At 35.4% G+C, this 19,241-nt stretch overlaps 2 protein-coding genes across 2 annotated transcripts in view; both read right to left on the bottom strand.

Annotated features, from left to right (window-relative positions):
- LOC107732750 (protein transport protein Sec31A-like) overlaps positions 1 to 19,241 on the bottom strand; it is a 45,219-nt gene that overhangs the window by 21,583 nt on the left and 4,395 nt on the right. Inside the window, exons 2-9 of the mRNA XM_016544169.1 lie at positions 9,087 to 9,179; positions 8,866 to 8,989; positions 5,663 to 5,858; positions 5,487 to 5,582; positions 5,395 to 5,403; positions 3,958 to 4,098; positions 2,054 to 2,206; positions 439 to 666 (exon numbers count right to left, since the gene is read on the bottom strand). Of these exons, the coding sequence (XP_016399655.1) occupies positions 439 to 666; positions 2,054 to 2,206; positions 3,958 to 4,098; positions 5,395 to 5,403; positions 5,487 to 5,582; positions 5,663 to 5,858; positions 8,866 to 8,989; positions 9,087 to 9,165 (1,026 nt within the window). The 5' untranslated portion in view covers positions 9,166 to 9,179. The remainder of the gene's footprint in view (positions 1 to 438; positions 667 to 2,053; positions 2,207 to 3,957; positions 4,099 to 5,394; positions 5,404 to 5,486; positions 5,583 to 5,662; positions 5,859 to 8,865; positions 8,990 to 9,086; positions 9,180 to 19,241) is intronic.
- Positions 10,813 to 11,816, bottom strand: LOC107732759 (NADH dehydrogenase [ubiquinone] 1 beta subcomplex subunit 8, mitochondrial-like). The gene is made up of 3 exons (XM_016544177.1): positions 11,653 to 11,816; positions 11,054 to 11,180; positions 10,813 to 10,951 (listed from the first exon to the last, which is right to left on the bottom strand). The coding sequence occupies exons 1-3, from the start codon at positions 11,771 to 11,773 to the stop codon at positions 10,828 to 10,830; spliced, it is 372 nt and encodes a 123-aa protein (XP_016399663.1). The 5' UTR covers positions 11,774 to 11,816; the 3' UTR covers positions 10,813 to 10,827.

Here is a 19,241-nt window from a genome sequence, read left to right as displayed (position 1 = left end):
TTCAAAATTGAGATTTATACATTATCTGAAAGCTGAATAAATAAGCTATCCATTAATGTATGGTTTGTTAGGATATAGGACAATATTTGGCCGAGATACAACTATTTGAATATCTGGAATCTGAGGGTGCAAAAAAAATCTAAATATTGAGAAAATCATCTTTAAAGTTGTTCAAATGAAGTTCTTAGCAATGCATATTACTACTCATAAATTAAGTTTTGATATATTTACGGTAGGAAATGTACAAAATATCTTCATGGAACATGATCTTTACTTAATATCCTAATGATTTTTGGCATAAAAGAAAAATTGATAATTTTGAGCCATACAATGTATTGTTGGCTATTGCTACAAATATACCCCAGCGACTTAACACTGCTTTTGTGCTGCAGGGTCCAGGTCACATGTGGAGTTGTAGTTGTGTGTAAATGTTTGTACCATGAGGAACCTCCATATGTCCTGCTCGGCGTCCGACGGGGCGCTGCTGATCTTGCCGTGGCAGTAGCTGCTGAAGGATCCTGACTGCAGAGCGGCCTGCAGCTCGTCCGAGCGCTGGAGGAACTCCGTCTCTGTGGTCACCTGACTCACATGCACCTGTCGCCGGATTGGCTGCTGCTGCTGCGGAGCCACATTAGGGCTCTCAAACGTCACCAGCTTCCCTCCGAACTAGAGGAGACAGAAGCAAGCACAGACTCACAGGAAGCTCAACAGTGTTCATTTTGTCAGCTATTTTTTTATTTTATTTAGTCTTAGTGTTAGTCTGGTGTCAAATGTAACTTTTAGTTTTTATCATATTTGTGACCCTGGAGCACAAAAGCAGTGTTAAGTCGCTGGGGTATATTTGTAGCAATAGCCAACAATACATTGTATGGGTCAGAATTATCAATTTTTCTTTTATGCCAAATGCAGCACAAAAGCAGTCTTAAGTCGCTGGGGTATATTTGTAGCAATAGCCAACAATACATTGTCTGGGTCAAAATTATAGATTTTTCTTTTATGCCCAAAATCATTAGGATATTAAGTAAACATCATGTTCCATGAAGATATTTTGTAAATCTCCTACTGTAAAAAGTAATTTTTGATTAGTAATATGCATTGCTAAGAACTTCATTTGGACAACTTTAAAGATGATTTTCTCAATATTTAGATTTTTTTGCACCCTCAGATTCCAGATTTTCAAATAGTTGTATCTCAGCCAAATATTGTCCTATCCTAACAAACCATACATCAATGGAAGCTTATTTATTCAGCTTTCAGATGATGCATAAATCTCAATTTCACAAAATTGACCCTTAAGACTGGTTTTGTGCTCCAGGGTCACATTTAGTCAACTTGTCCCGTTTTAGTTTTGGTCGACTAAATGTCTGAGCATTTTAGTCAGTGTAAACTTACACATTTTCGTCTTTCTGTACAATGTTAAAAATGATTATTTTGCTCAATTTTAATTGCAATGATTGTGTTCACTTGGGAAATTTATTTTACAATAATTCCAAATTGCATTAGCCTAATGTTTCTATTTTAAAACAATGGCAAAAAAAACTTATTGTCCAACAGAGGTTGCGTAAGTAACGCTACAATCAGCAAACAATACAGTGGAGATCCCTGACAGAACACAGACTGCTGAATGATGCTTTCATTTAAACGGAGATCGCTGAACTCCAGCTTACTTGTACAGTACTTTATGTCGGTGTTTTCAGATCATGAGAGAGAGCGCGTATGAATGGTTGCCAGATTGTATAAAGCAAAAAGCAGAGAGAAAAGCTTTGATTGAGGGATTTGAGCTCTTGATATCTGGCACGTGAAACGCTCGCATAATAGAGTCTTGTACAGCAGTCTGAAATGTTTTGGCTCAACAAAAATTAAAAGGGTTTGGTGAAGTTTTTGTTCTTTTAACAACATTTTCGTCAACAATATTGCATGCTGATATAGTCTCAGTTATCGTTTAATGACCTTATTATCGTCTCGTCTTAGTCAGGGGAAAAAACTTTGCTGACGAACATTTTTCGTCATAGACACATCTTACCAGATTTCTCAATGTCTCTGTAATACTCACAGCGAAAGATGCTCCTACGGGCCTCCGTACCCACTTGGGTGGCTTTTTTAGCGGAGGGATGATGGTGGTTTCGACTGAGGGCTGAGGAACCTGCAGAGGAGGAAGAGTCTGACCGGTTCCAAACGGGTCGCTGGTGTCAAACGAAGCCGAGATCTAAGAACAGAGAGAGAGATCATGTGATCATCATTCCTTTATTATGTAGTTATTTATTCTATATTTTAATAATAATAATAATAATAAAATGCAGATTTTATAATACAATTACTAAATTTATCATATATTATTTATTTATTATTATTTAGTTATTTAGTCTATATTTTAATAATGATAATAATAATAATAGTAATAATAAAATGCAGATTTTATAATACATATATATTAAATAAATAGCTATGTTAAATTGTACTAAAATAATGCAATATTATTATATTTTATGATGTTATTTAGTCTATAAAATAATAATAATAACAATAACAATAACATTTTTTAGATGTTTTTATATATTATATATGATTATTAATAATAAAATGCATTATTATTTTTGGTATAAATTAACATCTCTTTAATTTAATAATATTGGAACTATGATCTGTTGAAAGGTAATTTTTTTTATTCACAGCATCTGTGAAAATGAATCTTTAAAAAAACTGATTCAAAATATTAACCACACAAAAATCTATGAGACATTTAACCCTAATAATCATAATAACAATAATAATACTACATTACATATAATATTTAACAACAAATAATAAAATGCATTATTTTTTAAAACAACATACCTTTAAACAGAACTATTTAATTTGTAAGTATTTAAAAAATTAAACTGTAATGAAATTATGTTTTAAACTAATCTGTTTTTATTTTGTTTGTTCATACTGTGTTCTGTGAAAATCAATCTTTAAAGGTGACATATCATCAAAATCTGACTTTTCCAGGTTGTAAGTGCTATAATCAGGTCCCCGGTGCATCTATAAAAAAAAAACGAATTGAAGTAGAAATATTATTATGTAATTGTTACTTTATTATTTTAAAACTTCATTAAGCGTAATTAACAAATCAGTCAGTTTTAACCTTTAATATCATAGTAATGTTGTACCAGCTGACTCTCATGTATATTTTAGTTGAGAGATTTTTTTCCTTGAGAAAATTTGGCATGTACTGTACCTGATATATAGCCAAAATAATCAATATTGAATCGAATCGAATCGGTAATTGAATCGCAAGCTTGTGAATAAGAATCGAATCGGTAATCGAATCGAATGCTTGTGAATGAGAATTGAATCGGATTGGTAATCGAATCGAATCGCAAGCTTGTGAATGAGAATCGAATCTGTAATCGAATCGAATCGAATGCTTGTGAATGAAAATTGAATTGAATCGTAATCGAATCGAATGCTTGTGAACGAGAATCGAATCGGCAATCGAATCGCAAGCTTGTGAATGAGAACTGAATCGAATCGGTAATCGAATCGCAAGCCTGTGAATGAGAATCGAATTGAATCAGCAATCGAATCGAATGCTTGTGAATGAGAATCGAATCAGTAATCGAATCGCAAGCTTGTGAATGAGAATTGAATCGAATCAGTAATCGAATCGAAAGCTTGTGAATGAGAATTTAATCGAATCAGTAATCGAATCGAAAGCTTGTGAATGAGAATTGAATCGAATCAGTAATCGAAAGCTTGTGAATAAGAATCGAATCGAATCTGCAATCGAATCGCAAGTTTGTGAATGAGAATCTAATCGAATCGCAAGCTTGTGAATGAGAATCGAATCGAATCTGCAATCGAATCGCAAGTTTGTGAATGAGAATCGAATCGGTAATCGAATCGCAAGCTTGTGAATGAGAATCGAATATTGAAATTTGTGTCAAAACCCAGCCCTAGTGTGCATGCTCTCACCCTGTTGCTGTGGTCACTGATTTTGATGATGGGCTCGTTCTTCCTCAGATCCCAGACGATGGCTTTCCCGCTGGGGTTTGCAGACGCAAGTATGTGCTGCACCTGACTGTTCCACGCCACCACGCTCACGTCCTCTGCCGGCTAACACACGACAGAACCAGCACAACGCCTGAGACTTCACACAAAACACTCACAAAAACATCCCAAAAAACACTGTCCCAGAACTGGTTTTAGGTAGCAACCCATTGTTTATTCAGCTGAACTTTACAAAGAGATTTTAAAGAGGTTAATCAAAACCCAAACATTATAATAAAATATATTTTAAATTGAAGATGCATTATTCTGTGTGGTAATTTGCTGCCGTGGTTTATTTGTATGTTCCTTTTAAGTTACCCTAAAGTATTATTCACTGTACTTTTTTTTTTTTTTTCTTTCCTTGGTATTTACACTGTTATTCAAGCTCTGTAATGTTATTATTTCAAATAAAAATTAAAAATCAATCACAAAAAAAATACATATATTTTAATATTTACTGACCTCATATATAAATATATACCCATTTAGCCAATCATTATAATTTATTAAATTTAATATTTAGTAACCTTATATATAGATATATTTAGCCCATTTAGCCAATCATTATATTAAAATATTTCAATTTTAATATTTAGTGACCTCATCGATGTCCATACATATGTCCATTCAACCAGTTCAGTAAAAAAAATAAAAATTTAAAAATTTAATAAAAACAAAAGCACGCACATCACTGGAAAAACTTTCAAACAGGGTGCTCCACAAAAAATATTGATAATGAAAACTCCAAACATCACCTGTGTGATCGTCTGTTACTAAATTTTTGTATTTTTGGAGCCTACGTGTGTTGACTTTTTTCATTATACCCATTAATTATAATATTAAAATATACATATTTTAATATTTAATGACCTCATATATCTATATACCATTTTAGCCATCCATTAATATATATATATATATATTTTTTCAAATATTTAGTGACCCCCATATATATCTATACCAATTTAGCTATCCATTATAATATTAGTGACCTCATATCTATCTATATCCATTTATACACCCATTATAATATTTAAATACACGTTTTAATCATTAATGACCTCATATCTATATATAACCAGTTAGACACCCATTCTAATATTAAAATATATACATTTTTAGTGACATGCTCAAGCATGCAGCTAAAACCAGTGACTTTCCTACAAACCACCAGGTGAAGATTTAATGCAGTTACTGCAATTCATTACTGTTCAAAACAACCAAACACACTCAGATGAACTGTGTTTTTAGGTAGTAACCCATTGTTTAGTGAGATGAATGGTTAGAGAAGAGGTCAATCAAAACCCAAACCACAGCAAAACCACCACAAACCCTCACAAAAACCAACGACCTTCCTCTTACCTCACAGAGCTGAAGAGACAGAGACAAACGCAGTCACTTTACGATGCTGTGAACACTGACCAAACAATACAGCACCGAAGAAAGGTTCCTACCTGTGACTTTGTGCCCGGCGTCATGGGATTACTGAAGTTGTTCAAGTCCCAGATGTATATTTCTGAATCGCTGGCTCCGGAGGCGATGAGGTTACTCTGATGCGGAGGAAACACACGTGTGTTTGTGAAAGCGTCATCGGATGTGATCGGATGTTAAGCGAGAGTCTGAGCTGTACCTGGAAGCGGTTGTAGTCGAGCGCGAGCACAGGGCCTGTGTGTTTGTTGGACTGTCCGATCACGGCGTCCTCTCCCGCGCTGAGAATAGCGTCGGGGCTGAAGACGGTCACGGTTCCGCTCTCACTGCCGCCGATGAGTCGCCCGGACGAGCCCTTCACCTCCATATCAAACGCCACCCAGATCAGACTGTGAAACCTGACACACACACACACACACACGAGTCAACTCATGTCTGATTATTTTCAGCTACAATTATTAAATTAAAAAACAAACAAAACAATAAATGCACAAATCCCATGTTCATTAGATATGCTAAAAATAAAATATTATCTATCATAATACTGTATGTGACCCTGTACCACAAAACCAGTCATAAGAGTCAATTTTAAAAAATTGAGATTTATACATCATCTGAAAGCTGAATAAATAAGCTTCCATTGATGTATGGTTTGTTAGGATAGGACAATATTTGGCTGAGATACAACTATTTGAAAATCTGGAATCTGAGGGTGCAAAAAAGTAAAGACCAAATTGCTGTTTGCTGTGGAGTCAAGACATCTGCAAATATGATTAAAAGATGAATATGAGACAAAACTACAGAATGCCACATTTTATTATTAGCGGTTTCAACACATACATGTTTTACCAAATAAAAAAGGACAGCACTTTTAGAGTTCATATGTGAGCGTAAGCATTGGAACAGTTACTGTAAAAGATTAAAAGCTATTATTTAGTGCGTGCGATAACACAGACATCACCAGACTCTTGATCTCATCCTTTGAAATGCGTTTCTCAGCCTTTAATGCAACCAATTCCAGCTGTTGCTTGTTTTGGGGAGTTTCTGCCTTTAGTCTCCTCTTCAGCCGGTGAAATTCATGTTCAGTCGGATTTAAATTTGGAGATTGATTTGGGCAATCTAAGACTCTATGTTTCTTTGCCCTGATAAACTCCTCGACTGAACTGGCAGGGTGTTTTGGGTCATTGTTTATGCAATAATAATAAAGATTATTACTTGACATCCTAATTATTTTTGGCATAAAAGAAAAATGGATCATTTTGACCCATTCAATGTATTGTTGGCTATTGCTACAAATATACCCCAGCGACTTAACACTGCTTTTGTACTCCAGGGACACATTTTAACATTAGCAGCATTTTGTGCACCACTAGCTGGTCCCCACTGAGTGATAACTTGCAACCTTGACACATTACATGTACTTTTATTAAGGTACATTATCCATTTATTTATATATATAAATATATATACAGCCTTTAATGCAACCAATTCCAGCTGTTGCTTGTTTTGGGGAGTTTCTGCCTTTAGTCTCCTCTTCAGCCGGTGAAATTCATGTTCAGTCGGATTTAAATTTGGAGATTGATTTGGGCAATCTAAGACTCTATGTTTCTTTGCCCTGATAAACTCCTCGACTGAACTGGCAGGGTGTTTTGGGTCATTGTTCTGATGCAATATGAAGCGCTTTCTGATGAGTCTGGTGGCATTTTCTTGAATATTGGTAGCCAAGATGGTTTTGTACCCTTCTAAATTCATTCAGCTGCTGCCATCATACATTAAATCATCATTACATTTTTGTTGCTGATCAGAGGTTTGCATCTTGCTGTAGCTTCTGTAATTCTGTGTCGAAGTCTCCTGCGCACAGTAGATTGTCAGAGCATCACCCAGCTTTCTGGAGGTTGTTGGTGATTTTACGGTTCATTTTCACACTTTTATGATTTGTCTGTCATTGTTTTTCTCAGCCGATCAGGTCGTTGTTAGTTGCTGATGTTGCCGGTGGTTTCCAAACTCTTGATTTCTCCACGCTCTTTGTTTTTAATTGACTTCCTCTTTTCTTTTAGCATCCAAATTGCTTGCTTTTCTCTCATCACCCAATAATAAAATGTGACAATTTGTAGTTTTATCTCATATTCATCTTTTAATCATATTTGAAAATGTCTTGACTCCACAGCAAACAGTACTTATGGAGGGCACTGATAAATATACATACATATATATATATATATATATATACACACAGTAGTCAACATTTGAAGTGGATCAAAACCTTTCATCAAAGTTGTCCTAAAACCAAAATGTGTTCTTGTGTTAGGACAACTTTAATTAATTTTTTTGATCCACTTCAAATGTTGACTACTGTATATACACATATATATATATATATAACTAATAACCCGAGAGAAAAACTGGAAATTCCATTTTTGTGTCAATTTGTAAAACGACAAATTGATAACACTTCAGTGAGAGTGACACACGACGAAACCTGTTCACACACGTGTGTTTTTTGCGTGTTAGATCGCACAGAACTCATTCTGCTCTCTAAACCAAAGCTGATGTTCAACCGGTATTTCTGCTATTCTGTCACTGCTGGGGGGAAATGCTATTAATATAAAGATAAATTCACCTTCGAGGAAGAGACATCACCAAACCGCTGCAGCTCCATCACTTCATGTCAAAACTAAGTAGAAGTTTTTGAATGTTTTCTGTACACCTCAGTGTGGAGAGAGATTGTAATAAACATCCAAACACATTCAGACAATCACTTCACAAATACCTTCAGATGAGGACACTAACTCAACGAGATTTCTACACATTCTGAATGTGTATGTCTATGCAAAAGACATGGCCACAATGCTAGAGTGCAAGGTTAATTTGCATTTTCAGTTAAAATTTATGTAAAATGCTTTTAACATTCAGTAACTTTTTTTCTTCTTCTTTTTTTTTTGTGAAAGACTAAATGCAGTTCTTTTGAACTTTTCTATTCATCTGTGAATCCTGAAAAATTAAATGCATCACAGTTTCCACAAAAATTTTAAGTGTTTTCAACATTGATGATAATCAGAGATGTTTCTCGAGCAGCAAATCAGCATATTAGAATGATTTCTGAAGACCGTGTGACACTGAAGACTGGAGTAATGATGCTGAAAATACAGCTTTTGATCACAGAAATAAATTACAGTTGAACAGATATTGACATAGAAAACAGCTATTTTTAATTCTAATAATATTTCACAATTTTACTGTATTTTTGATCAAATAAATGCAGCCTTGGTGAGCAGAAGAGACTTCAAAAACATAAAAAATCTTGCAGACCCCAAACTTTTGAATGGTATGCTGTATAATATATATCATATGGCAGCAGTACTGTATGATATTCCAAACACAGTCGAAGTTTGCAGAATAACTGACCTGTTAGAAGTGGGCAGAGTTCCTCTGAGCTTCATGTCCATGGATGAATCAGCGAAATCCATCTCGAAGATCTCCAGAGCGGCGCTGGTGTTGAAGGATGCATCCAGCTGCTGCGCTGCAGTTCCTGCAGATACGAGACCAGATCACTCCAGCATTCTGGATGCGTCTGAATAATACAAGCACCAGCTGACAGGTGAAAACACACACATAGACACAGTTACCTAAGGCCAGGTACACGGGATGCTTTGTCGCAGGACTCCATGCCTGTGTCGCCGTCCTGAGTATCTCCTTCACCCTCATCTTCCTCCAAAATCCTGAAGAGATGAGAACATGATGAGACAATCTGTCAGCTCTGACATGCCATGTATCTGCATTAATCAGAATCAGAATGAGCTTTATTGCCAGGTATGTTTACACATACGAGGAATTCGTTTTCGTGACTTCCACGGTGTAACAGAATGACAGTGACACAGATAATGAAAGAATAAAAATAGAACAAGTAAATAGGGAATAACAACAAATCGACAATTTTGTATGTACGGGTATATTATGTGCAAATTCGAAATGCAACTAAGTATGTCATTTAACAACGTCAGATCAGCCTAAAGAACCCGTATCTTAATATTACGTTGAATAAAAATGCTTAGAAACAACACTAACACATTCCCGCAATAATCGTAACAGAAATCACGAAAACAGTAGCACTACTCATATATGTGTGTCAAATACAGCATATATTACGTCTCAGACTCCAACACAGATCAGATTTAATTTCTCCAGTGAGGAGAGTGAGGTGAGACAGACAAGAAGAGTGAGGCGAGACAGACAAAAAGAGTGAGGCGAGACCGACAAGAAGAGTGAGGAGAGACATACTCGTTTTGCTAATAAACGTTCTACGTTTCTTATTTATTTGGTTATATATTATACATGTTTACTTGTTTCCAGTTTTGTATACCTATTAAACTTTATGTAAGTTATTTGTTATTTTATATTAGGCATTGCTGCTAATCCGAAAGTGAAAGTAAAATGCGCATGGCGCTTTCAAGCTATTTAAAAGCGAAGGAAGGGCAGGAAAAGAGGGAACGCCCCGCCCCCGCGGTGATACCGGTGTTGTCACACATCGATTAACAGGTGGGAAAATTTCCTCACCGTCACAACCCTACTGGAGGAAGCTTATTATGGATTATGGGTTAAAAGTGTCTTATTGATTTTGCCAGAATCTGTTAAATTAAACATATCACAGGCTGATAGTGTAGCATTAGCAACTCTACTGGCTAGGCGACTTATTCTTATGAATTGGAAGTCAGCAGCCAGGCTCCCCCTCCTTATCGCCAATGGGTTTTTGATTTTTTTACAAGCTCTCAGGATGGAAAAGATTCGGTTTGAGATAAAACAAAAGCTTAAACTTTTTTTGAGAGTCTGGAGCCCTTTTCTGAAATATTTTAAGGAGACAACTGTATCTTAATTTTATTTGTTTATTTATTTTATTTAATTATTAATTTATTCTCTTTCTTTCTTTATTTCAATGTATAACTGTGATTACCTGTTTGTTTTTATTTTTTTTCGTTTTTCTTCATCTGAATTAATGTATGGTTGTATGTTATATGTGTATATCTATTATTTATAGTATATTACTATATTTACGTTATTGTTACTTTCTGTTTGACCTAAGATGAACCAAATAAAAGCTAAAAAAAAAAAAATGTCTTGATGGATTTGTTTTTACAAACATGCAGCTTTTGTCTTCACAAGATGTTAATTGATGGACTGGAGTCGTGTCACCATGTAGGCAAAAATGCATGGTGCTTTAAACACTATATTCCATAGTACTTTCAAAAAGCATGCAATGGAATTGAAGAGCGGCATGAAAAATGTGCATGCTGTCAAGTGTCAAAAAACAGAAAAATGGCTTTGTAAATGCATGTGTGCACTTGTGTGGATGCATCAAACAAAAACCAGGATTTATAGGATGAACGTTAAACTCACCGGCTCTCCCCAGTTCCTCCTGAGATCAGGATGGTCCCACTGATACCAGGGGTCTCTCTCTTGCTGCGATCGCTCCGGAAGCATGGGGTAATCACCGTACCTGCGTAACAACAGAGCAAATGTATTTAAATACATTATCAGCCATTCATCTTCCTGGAAACAAAATACATTATTCACTCAAAGTGTGCTAACAGACACTCGCCCCATGCCGTCATTAGGATAAGGTTTGTAATCTTCCAGCGTCATGTTGTATTTTTTGGCCGATGCTGCCATCTCCTCTGGGCTTCTGGGGTACGCACCGGGTAATGTGTCCTTAGAAGGACCAGATGCTGTAACATTATTATGATTACACATTACACACAATAACAAGAGAAGAAATCAGACAAGAAAAGAGTACTCCAGACTACCTTAGACACACATAAACAAAAACACTATCATGTATAAACTTGTATTTTAGATAGCTAGTTTAATTACGTTAAGTAATTAAATCTATCATCTAAAAAACATACATCTTATAGTATATAATACACAATCAGGTGCACACAAGGCCAACAAAATTGCACATTTTGAAGAAACACACGTAGAAAAAAACATAACACGGCATTTAATTTATAATATGTTAAAACAAAACAGCAATTAATTGCATTTGTTTACAATCACGTAAAAACACTATTAGGGGTTCGCTTAGCATGTTAGCTCCGCAGCCTTGACATGAAGGTTATCATTCATTAGATACTATAAAACGCTGCTTTTATAGCGTATATTCCCATAATATGAAATAACATATGTGTAAGACAGCACCTGCTCTTGTTCCGAGGATAATGTTTGAGATTCCCGGTGTTTTTCCTTTAGTAAGAGCTCGGGTCAGGAGACCCGCTCTGAGGGCCGCCATCTTTCCTCTCTGACACTCCACAGCGCGCATGCGCAGACTGACATCACCGATTCTGCGCAGAGGACACGCCCCAATGACGCTGCCGCAGAAAGCGACTGTGACCGCAAATTATTAAATAAATGGTTTTACACAATAAGACATTGTTTTGTATAAATGTGAAGTCAAAAAGTTTTTTAGAGTCACTGTGAAAAACACAAGGAGCAAGAATCAATAGAAGAAGTACAAAAAGACATAAAATAAAAATACATTAAAACAACAATAATAAATAATAATGAGATATTTTGAGGTAGAGAGGCGTTAGTTTTTTAAAGGAAAGTTTTAAAGTAAAAAATGTGTATTTATTATATAATAATAAAAAAAAAACTTGCTATGTGTAAGCTAACTGAGGCTTGTTATAGCACGTGCTTATCATTGCTCTTTAGTTGATTTTGATTGCTTGCATTGTCCTCATTTGTAAGTCGCTTTGGATAAAAGCATCTGCTAAATGACTAAATGTAAATGTAAAGTAGGCCTACTTATTACAGCTCTGAAACATTTTCACAAACTCACAAAGAAATATATTAAAGGAGGGCTTACATTTTTTTCCCATTTGCATGCATGAATATGATATTTACCCACCAATAAAACAAAGTTGGCAGAATCTGAAAAATGAGAATTTAAATCACACTTAACTTATAATCTGCGGTGTATGATATGATTATCGTCATTTAATGTTACTTATTCCAAATGTATGTGTATATATATTAATTCGTTAGTTTGTTCGGTCATTCCAAGAGAATGAAAAAGAAAACAGTTGTTGTTTTGTTTTTTGATTTTTTTAATCTGACATTGAATTTTGATTCTCTGTCAATGCTGTACTTCTTCAAGACATCCACACGATGGCAACATTGTTAGGATAACTAGATTTTATTAGTCGCCTACTGATAGTTTTGTTTCCATTCCTATTTATTTATTTGTTTTTACAAACATATTCTGTAAATTATACTTTTTTTTTCAGGGCTAATTATGTTAAGCCACAGCAATGACTTCAGTTTATTAGCTGCATGTCATTTTGATTTTGTTTTTCACTGGAATTTTTACTTGAATGTTATAAAAGCTTCAAAACTTTATTTTGATCTCATAAACTGAATGCAAGACGTTCTCGCGACCTTCAGACTGTCAAATTGTAGTTCCAGCCAGTCTCACAGAACTACATTACCCACAATGCCCCGCTTCCCCGCCGCGTCACCAGCGCTCAGCGGAGCATCCCGAGTCTCGAGCGCAAATGATGATTTCTGGCGTTTTCTTTCGCGACAGGTGATGGTTGCACACCGAAGCGGAATCGTTCATTATGGCCCGAGCCGTGGAATATTTCCTGACGGGTGTTCTTTAAGTGAGGAATGTCAGCTGGTGTTTCTTCCATCGGGATTCACGCGCAAATTGCAGGAAGATGAAGAAGCAATTCAACCGAATGCGACAACTGGCCAACCAGACAGTGGGCAGGTAAAACACCTTCGCTGCTGATGAGGGACGAATAACGGCGCAAACGGCGATCGGTCGACGTGTCGTGAATATATGATCTGCTTTACCTTATTTATTCACATACGCAAATGTAAAAACGTGACGCTTAGAATGGAAATGATAGAATCGGGCTGTTAGCGTGAGGTGTTGTTTGGTCTGTGTGTTTGAGTAGATCTGATGCTGCTCTTGGGTTTAGTGATGTTGTGATGCTGTGATGCTGTGATGGAGACAGACGGGCATCCGTGGAGCGGTCCTGATGTGGGCCTCTAGAGCATCCTTCACCTGTCCTGACCCCAGACCCAAACCTATTAGCCACAATCTATCTATCTATCTATCTATCTATCTATCTACCCACCTATCTATCTATCTATCTATCTATCAACTATCTATCTATCTATCTATCCACATACCTATCTGTCTATCATCTATCCATCTATCTATCTATCTATCTATCTACCCACCTATCTATCTATCTATCTATCTATCTATCTATCTATCTATCTGTCTATCTATCTATCTATCTATCTGTCTACTTGTCTATCTATCTATCTGTCTATCTATCTATCTATCTGTCTATCTATCTATCTATCTATCTATCTGTCTACCTGTCTATCATCTATCTATCTATCTATCTATCTATCTATCTATCTATCTATCTATCTATCTATCTATCTATCTATCTATCTATCTATCTATCTATCTATCTATCTATCTATCTATCTATCTATCTATCTATCTATCTATCTATCTATCTATCTATCTATCTATCTATCTATCTATCTATCTATCTATCTACCTGTCTATCATCTATCTGTCTATCTATCTGTCTGCCTGCCTGCCTACGTGTGTGTGTGTGTGAAATTTTTCATCAGGATATGTAATTTTTCTCATTTATCTGCTCAGTTTGACCAAAAAATGTGTCAACTAAATTAAATGGTTGTTAGGCCTGTCACAATTGCTTTGTTTCTTTGCATTTATTGAAGATTAGATGATGTTGCATTCCAGTGGTTTTATTCTGGTAAATCCATGTGGATTGGAATGGAATCTCTGTGTGTGTGTGTGTGTGTGTGTGTGTCTTGGTTACTACGGCAACATGATGTGATGCTGTTTTGTCATTAATGTGATGAATTGCAGGAGATTCCCTGAAGATCAGTGTCTAATGACTGAGACGAGGGACACCCGATTTAACGAAGGACAGGCAGAGAGCACGCCTTCATAGACGCTTATTACACTTAATAGTATGCAATTACATTAATTAATAATGCAAAATTAATAGTCATAGGCATTGTTTTTGTGTCTGTGGTCAAGTTGTTATTGGCTCAGAGTGTTTTTAGTGGACTAGTAAGGCTGATTTTTGACTCAAATGAACCAAAATGTATGTTAATCGTTGGCTGGTAGATTTTGAAACTGTTAATCAGGTTATTGTGCCAGGAACATGAATTAGAAAGTAAATCGAGTGGGTTTTGATGTCATGTGACTTTTGTTTGCATTCTTCTCTCAAATGCAGATGGACTGTAGGAGAATAATAGCAGCGCCCATTAAATATGCAAGTCATTGTGTTTAATTAAAGCACTGCCGGATCGATGTAGCGATGGGTTGTGAGGCGTCTGACTGTGTTGTTGTTATTGTATTATCTGTACGAGGTCAGACTGCGCAAAATCCTCTTGTTCACATCAAACACCCCATGAATTCAGAATTGGATTGTTGTAGCTTTTAGTTCATTTCATGTGCTATTTATACAGTATAACTTAATACAGACGTTTTAGGAGTACAGTTGCATATAGAAACTGTAATACAGCTGTGTGCAGATATATGCAATGTGCAGACTTAAAAACTTTTTATTTAACACTTATGCAAGCGAATCGTGCCCACAGCTAAAGTTTAGCTGCTAAACTGTAAACACTTCACAAAACAATAATGGTGGATACGTTAGCCGAGTGCTAACTGATGAAACAATACAGTTTGTAAACCAAAATATGCCTACATTCTTTGTTATTAAACAAAGTAATTAGAACGACAGTCTACATTAATCGACACATTCTTTAGGAAATAGTGGGTTCACAGTGAATTATCAGTAGGGTTGCAAAGGGGTGGAAAATTTCCGGTAAATTTCTGGAAACGTTACAAAAAATCCCTGGAATGTTCAAAAAAAAAATCCTGGAAAGTTTCCAAAATTTCTGGAATATTTCCGAAATTTACTGGAAATGTTCCACCTTTTTGCAACCCTAATTATCAGAACTATTTCAGTAAGACAGTAATATCGAGGTTTACCTGGAAACCTAAAGCTGCACTAGGTATACATCCCATATTAGCACAAAAATCTTGATATTTTGAGCACTCAATTGAAAATGTACACATAACGTATAATCGTACTTACAGGTTGTGCTTCGGAGACGCTTGTTGGTCCAAATAAAGAAGATTAGAAGCCAACGAAGATTAGAAAAGCAGTCAAAATGGCTGAAAATCTAAATTCGAATTTTGTACTTAAATATTATAAAAAATATATTCGAATTTAAAATGCATAATTTCAGTTAGAGTAAAGAACAGTTTTTGGCTTCTCTCCTGAGGCCACAAGAGGGCGCATTGAGCAAAATATTACTAATGCACGTTTATTCAAAGCATAAGATAACATGACTATCTGTGGAAAAAAAGTGCATAATGTTTAAATTAATGTTTATAAACCAATTATAATTAATTAAGTTGCTTAAACAACTATAAACAAAACAGCATCATGTTTGTATGCATAGTTTAATACAAAGGACTGAAAGCCAATCACACTGAGTGCATTTTTTATTTAAAAACACGAGTTGCAGTGGGATGGGAAAAACCCCCGCCATAAGTCTCGAGATATGTTTTTTCAAAGTTGAACACAGCGTCTTCTCGACATGATATAAACACACTAACTCATGTACTTATGTGCAGAAAAATGTTTTGCAAAGAAATTGTTTAAAATGTAAATGGGACGACAGTCAATTATACAGTTTAGCATCATTATACAGAAGTATTTGAGTATGGAAGGACACCACTGACCAATCACAATCAAGTATTCTGTGAAAAATTGCATGAAAGCAACGTTCCTACGTTTTTTGATCATCTGATGGTGTTTCTGGTCATTTGTGCTTCAAATCTCATTTTTATGGATTGTCTCTATAATCATTCATTTCAGGCCAAGCACTAAATGTGTGTGCATGTTTGAGGAAAACACACATTTAATGCACAATTTAGCCAGAGTATATTAGATATATTTTCAGTCATTTTTTGCTGTTATTTTGACTGTATAACCCTTCTGTTGGGCTTCAGCCTGAATAACGAAGTTCTGTTCTCATAGCCAAAAATCCTGTGGTGTTTCTGACATGAGTTTGTGTTCAAGCCGAACATGAGCTGAATGTCCATTCATGCGCATTTGTTGAAGTACAGTCAACTTCAGATGCAACTGTTGTATTGATCATATTTACATGCATTGACTTGATTAATATTACCTGGTTATAACTATATTTTTGTTTCAAGAAAGCAGACTATAATAGCTGGCATATGTCGGTGTTAATTGGAATTGTGCATTTATGCAAACACTGGATATTCATGTATACAGTTGTGCTCATAAGATTACATACCCCTTGCAGAATATGCAAAATGTTCATAATTTTAACAAAACAAGAGGGATCATGAAAATTGCATGTTATTGTTTATTTAATACTGTCCTGATTAAGCTATTTCACAAAACAGATGTTTATATATTCTCCACAAGACAAAATAATAACTGAATTAATAAAAAAATGACCCCGTTCAAAAGTTTACACACCCTTGAATCTTAATACTGTGTGTCGTTTCCTGGATGATCCACGACTGTTTTTATGTTTGGTGATAGTTGTTCATGAGTCCCTCGTTGAGCAGTTCAATAGCCTGCTGTTCTTCAGAAACCCCCCCCCCAGCTCCTGCACATTCTTTGGTTTTCCAGCATCTTCTGCATATTTGAACTCTTTCCAACAGTGACTGTATGATTTTGAGATCCATATTTTCACACTGAGGACAACTGAGGGACTCATACACAACTATTACAAAAGGTGAAAACATGTACTGATGCTCAAGAAGGCAGCACAATGCATTAAGAGCCAGGGGGGTGTAAACTTTTGAACAAGATGGTGATGTGTAAATTTTTCTTATTTTGTTTAAAGATCATATTTTTTCATTTGGTACTGGACTTCAGAAGCTACATAAACACCTAAATGTTTCCCAGAAGACAAATTAAGTACAATTTACCCCAATCATCCAATTCAAAATTGATTACAGCATTCAAATAATTAGTTTTTTTTTTTGTCTTTGCTATATTTTTTTGCTATGCTAGAAAAAAATGTATGTTGTATTAATATCATCATACAGCACAGATCAAGTTAAGAAAAGTCAGCAAAATCACATAATAAATGCAATCAAAGGACTTTTAAAATATACACTACCTTTCAAAAGTTTGAGGGCCGTGCATTTGTTTTAGAGAAATTAATGCTTTTATTTAGCAAGGATACATTAAATTGAGTGCAGCCAAATAAGCAACTCTTTTTGACCTTCATATCAATGCATATAATAGATTATGTTTCTAAATGTGTTTTTAATGCTGCCTTTGCTTTAATAAAAAGACAGATCTAAATGCAGATAGCTTTGTTTTGTGTGCATGTGATGGCTAATATAGTGTAATATTATCTGTGATAATGGTTAGATTAGCTATATCTCTTTGAATCCCTGTAGGCTGATATTAAAGCGCCTCACTGTAAATCAACAGCATTGCACTAGTATTATTTACAGCTCTGTTTGACCCTAATTACCCTGTGAATCATTAGCTGAGCTCGTCTCACTGTCGAGCATCTGTGTTTGTTTGTTAACGACACCAATTACTGTAAAATGCACTCACCCTTCGGCCAGAAATGAAACTTTTGTGAGCGTGTATTCATCTTCATGTCATTTCTTTCCTTTTTAGAATGCAAAAGGACAGTTTTTCTGAAGGATGCAATGACATTTCATCTGTTAAGCTCCAAAAACATCACGAAAGCATCATAAAAATATGATTAACATCAGTCCATATGACCGATGCACTAGAATCATCTGAAGAATAGACTCAAATTTATGTGTTAAATAGGGATGTGACGATATCATGATACGATATTATTGCGATATGAAGTCCACGATACGATATGTATTGCGATATTTAAAAAGAAAAGAAAAAACAAATGAAGAATTGGGACAAAATTAAAATTTTGTACATTTTAAAGTTAAATTATTCTATTTAGTGCACTTTGAGAGTTCGAAATTAAGAGATCCAACCCATGTTTCTTAACTAAGAAAACTTAAAAATCAGAAAAAATCTGTGAATTGACTTGTACCTGAACTTTAAAGGCGACTCAACCCTCTATTTATTTGTGATATACTCTCTCAGTCTAAATTACATTCACACTGGTGTTTTAAGAAGAAGAAACAAATTAGAATATAATAACAACAATGACAGTAGTAGCCATATGTTGTAAAACAATTGCACTGTAAAATAAATGAAAATGAATATTTCATAAACTCACAGCACATGCAATAAGCCAAGCTGCAATAAAAACAGCCGTTCTGAGACGTGAAAAAACACCGGATCATGAGCTGATCACATGAACAATGTGTGCGCTTCGCATTAAAACATGCAGCGAAAACAGACTTGATGAAGAGATGAAGCATATTGTGCTTTCGGTTTGAGTTCGTTTGACAGATACTGTGCCAAAGCATAATGGCCCAAAACAAATATATTTAAAAAACTACACTTTTTTGCCCGGAAGACTAGGGATGCACCAAAATGAAAATTCTAGGCCGAAGCCGAACAAAATGAAACACTGGGCCAAAGGCCGAATACCGAACACGGTTTTTCACATTCTTTCCCCATGTAGGCCTATTTTGCCATTTTTTTCACAATTGCATTAATTAAATAGCCAAAATGTGCTTTTTACTGTTTTGTCCTGATTTTCAAATAAAAAAA

This window comes from Sinocyclocheilus rhinocerous, unplaced genomic scaffold (genome assembly GCF_001515625.1).
Source record: "Sinocyclocheilus rhinocerous isolate Xijiao unplaced genomic scaffold, SAMN03320098_v1.1 scaffold159, whole genome shotgun sequence".
Lineage (NCBI taxonomy): Eukaryota > Metazoa > Chordata > Actinopteri > Cypriniformes > Cyprinidae > Sinocyclocheilus > Sinocyclocheilus rhinocerous.
This window is presented reverse-complemented; position numbering and strand designations above follow the sequence as displayed.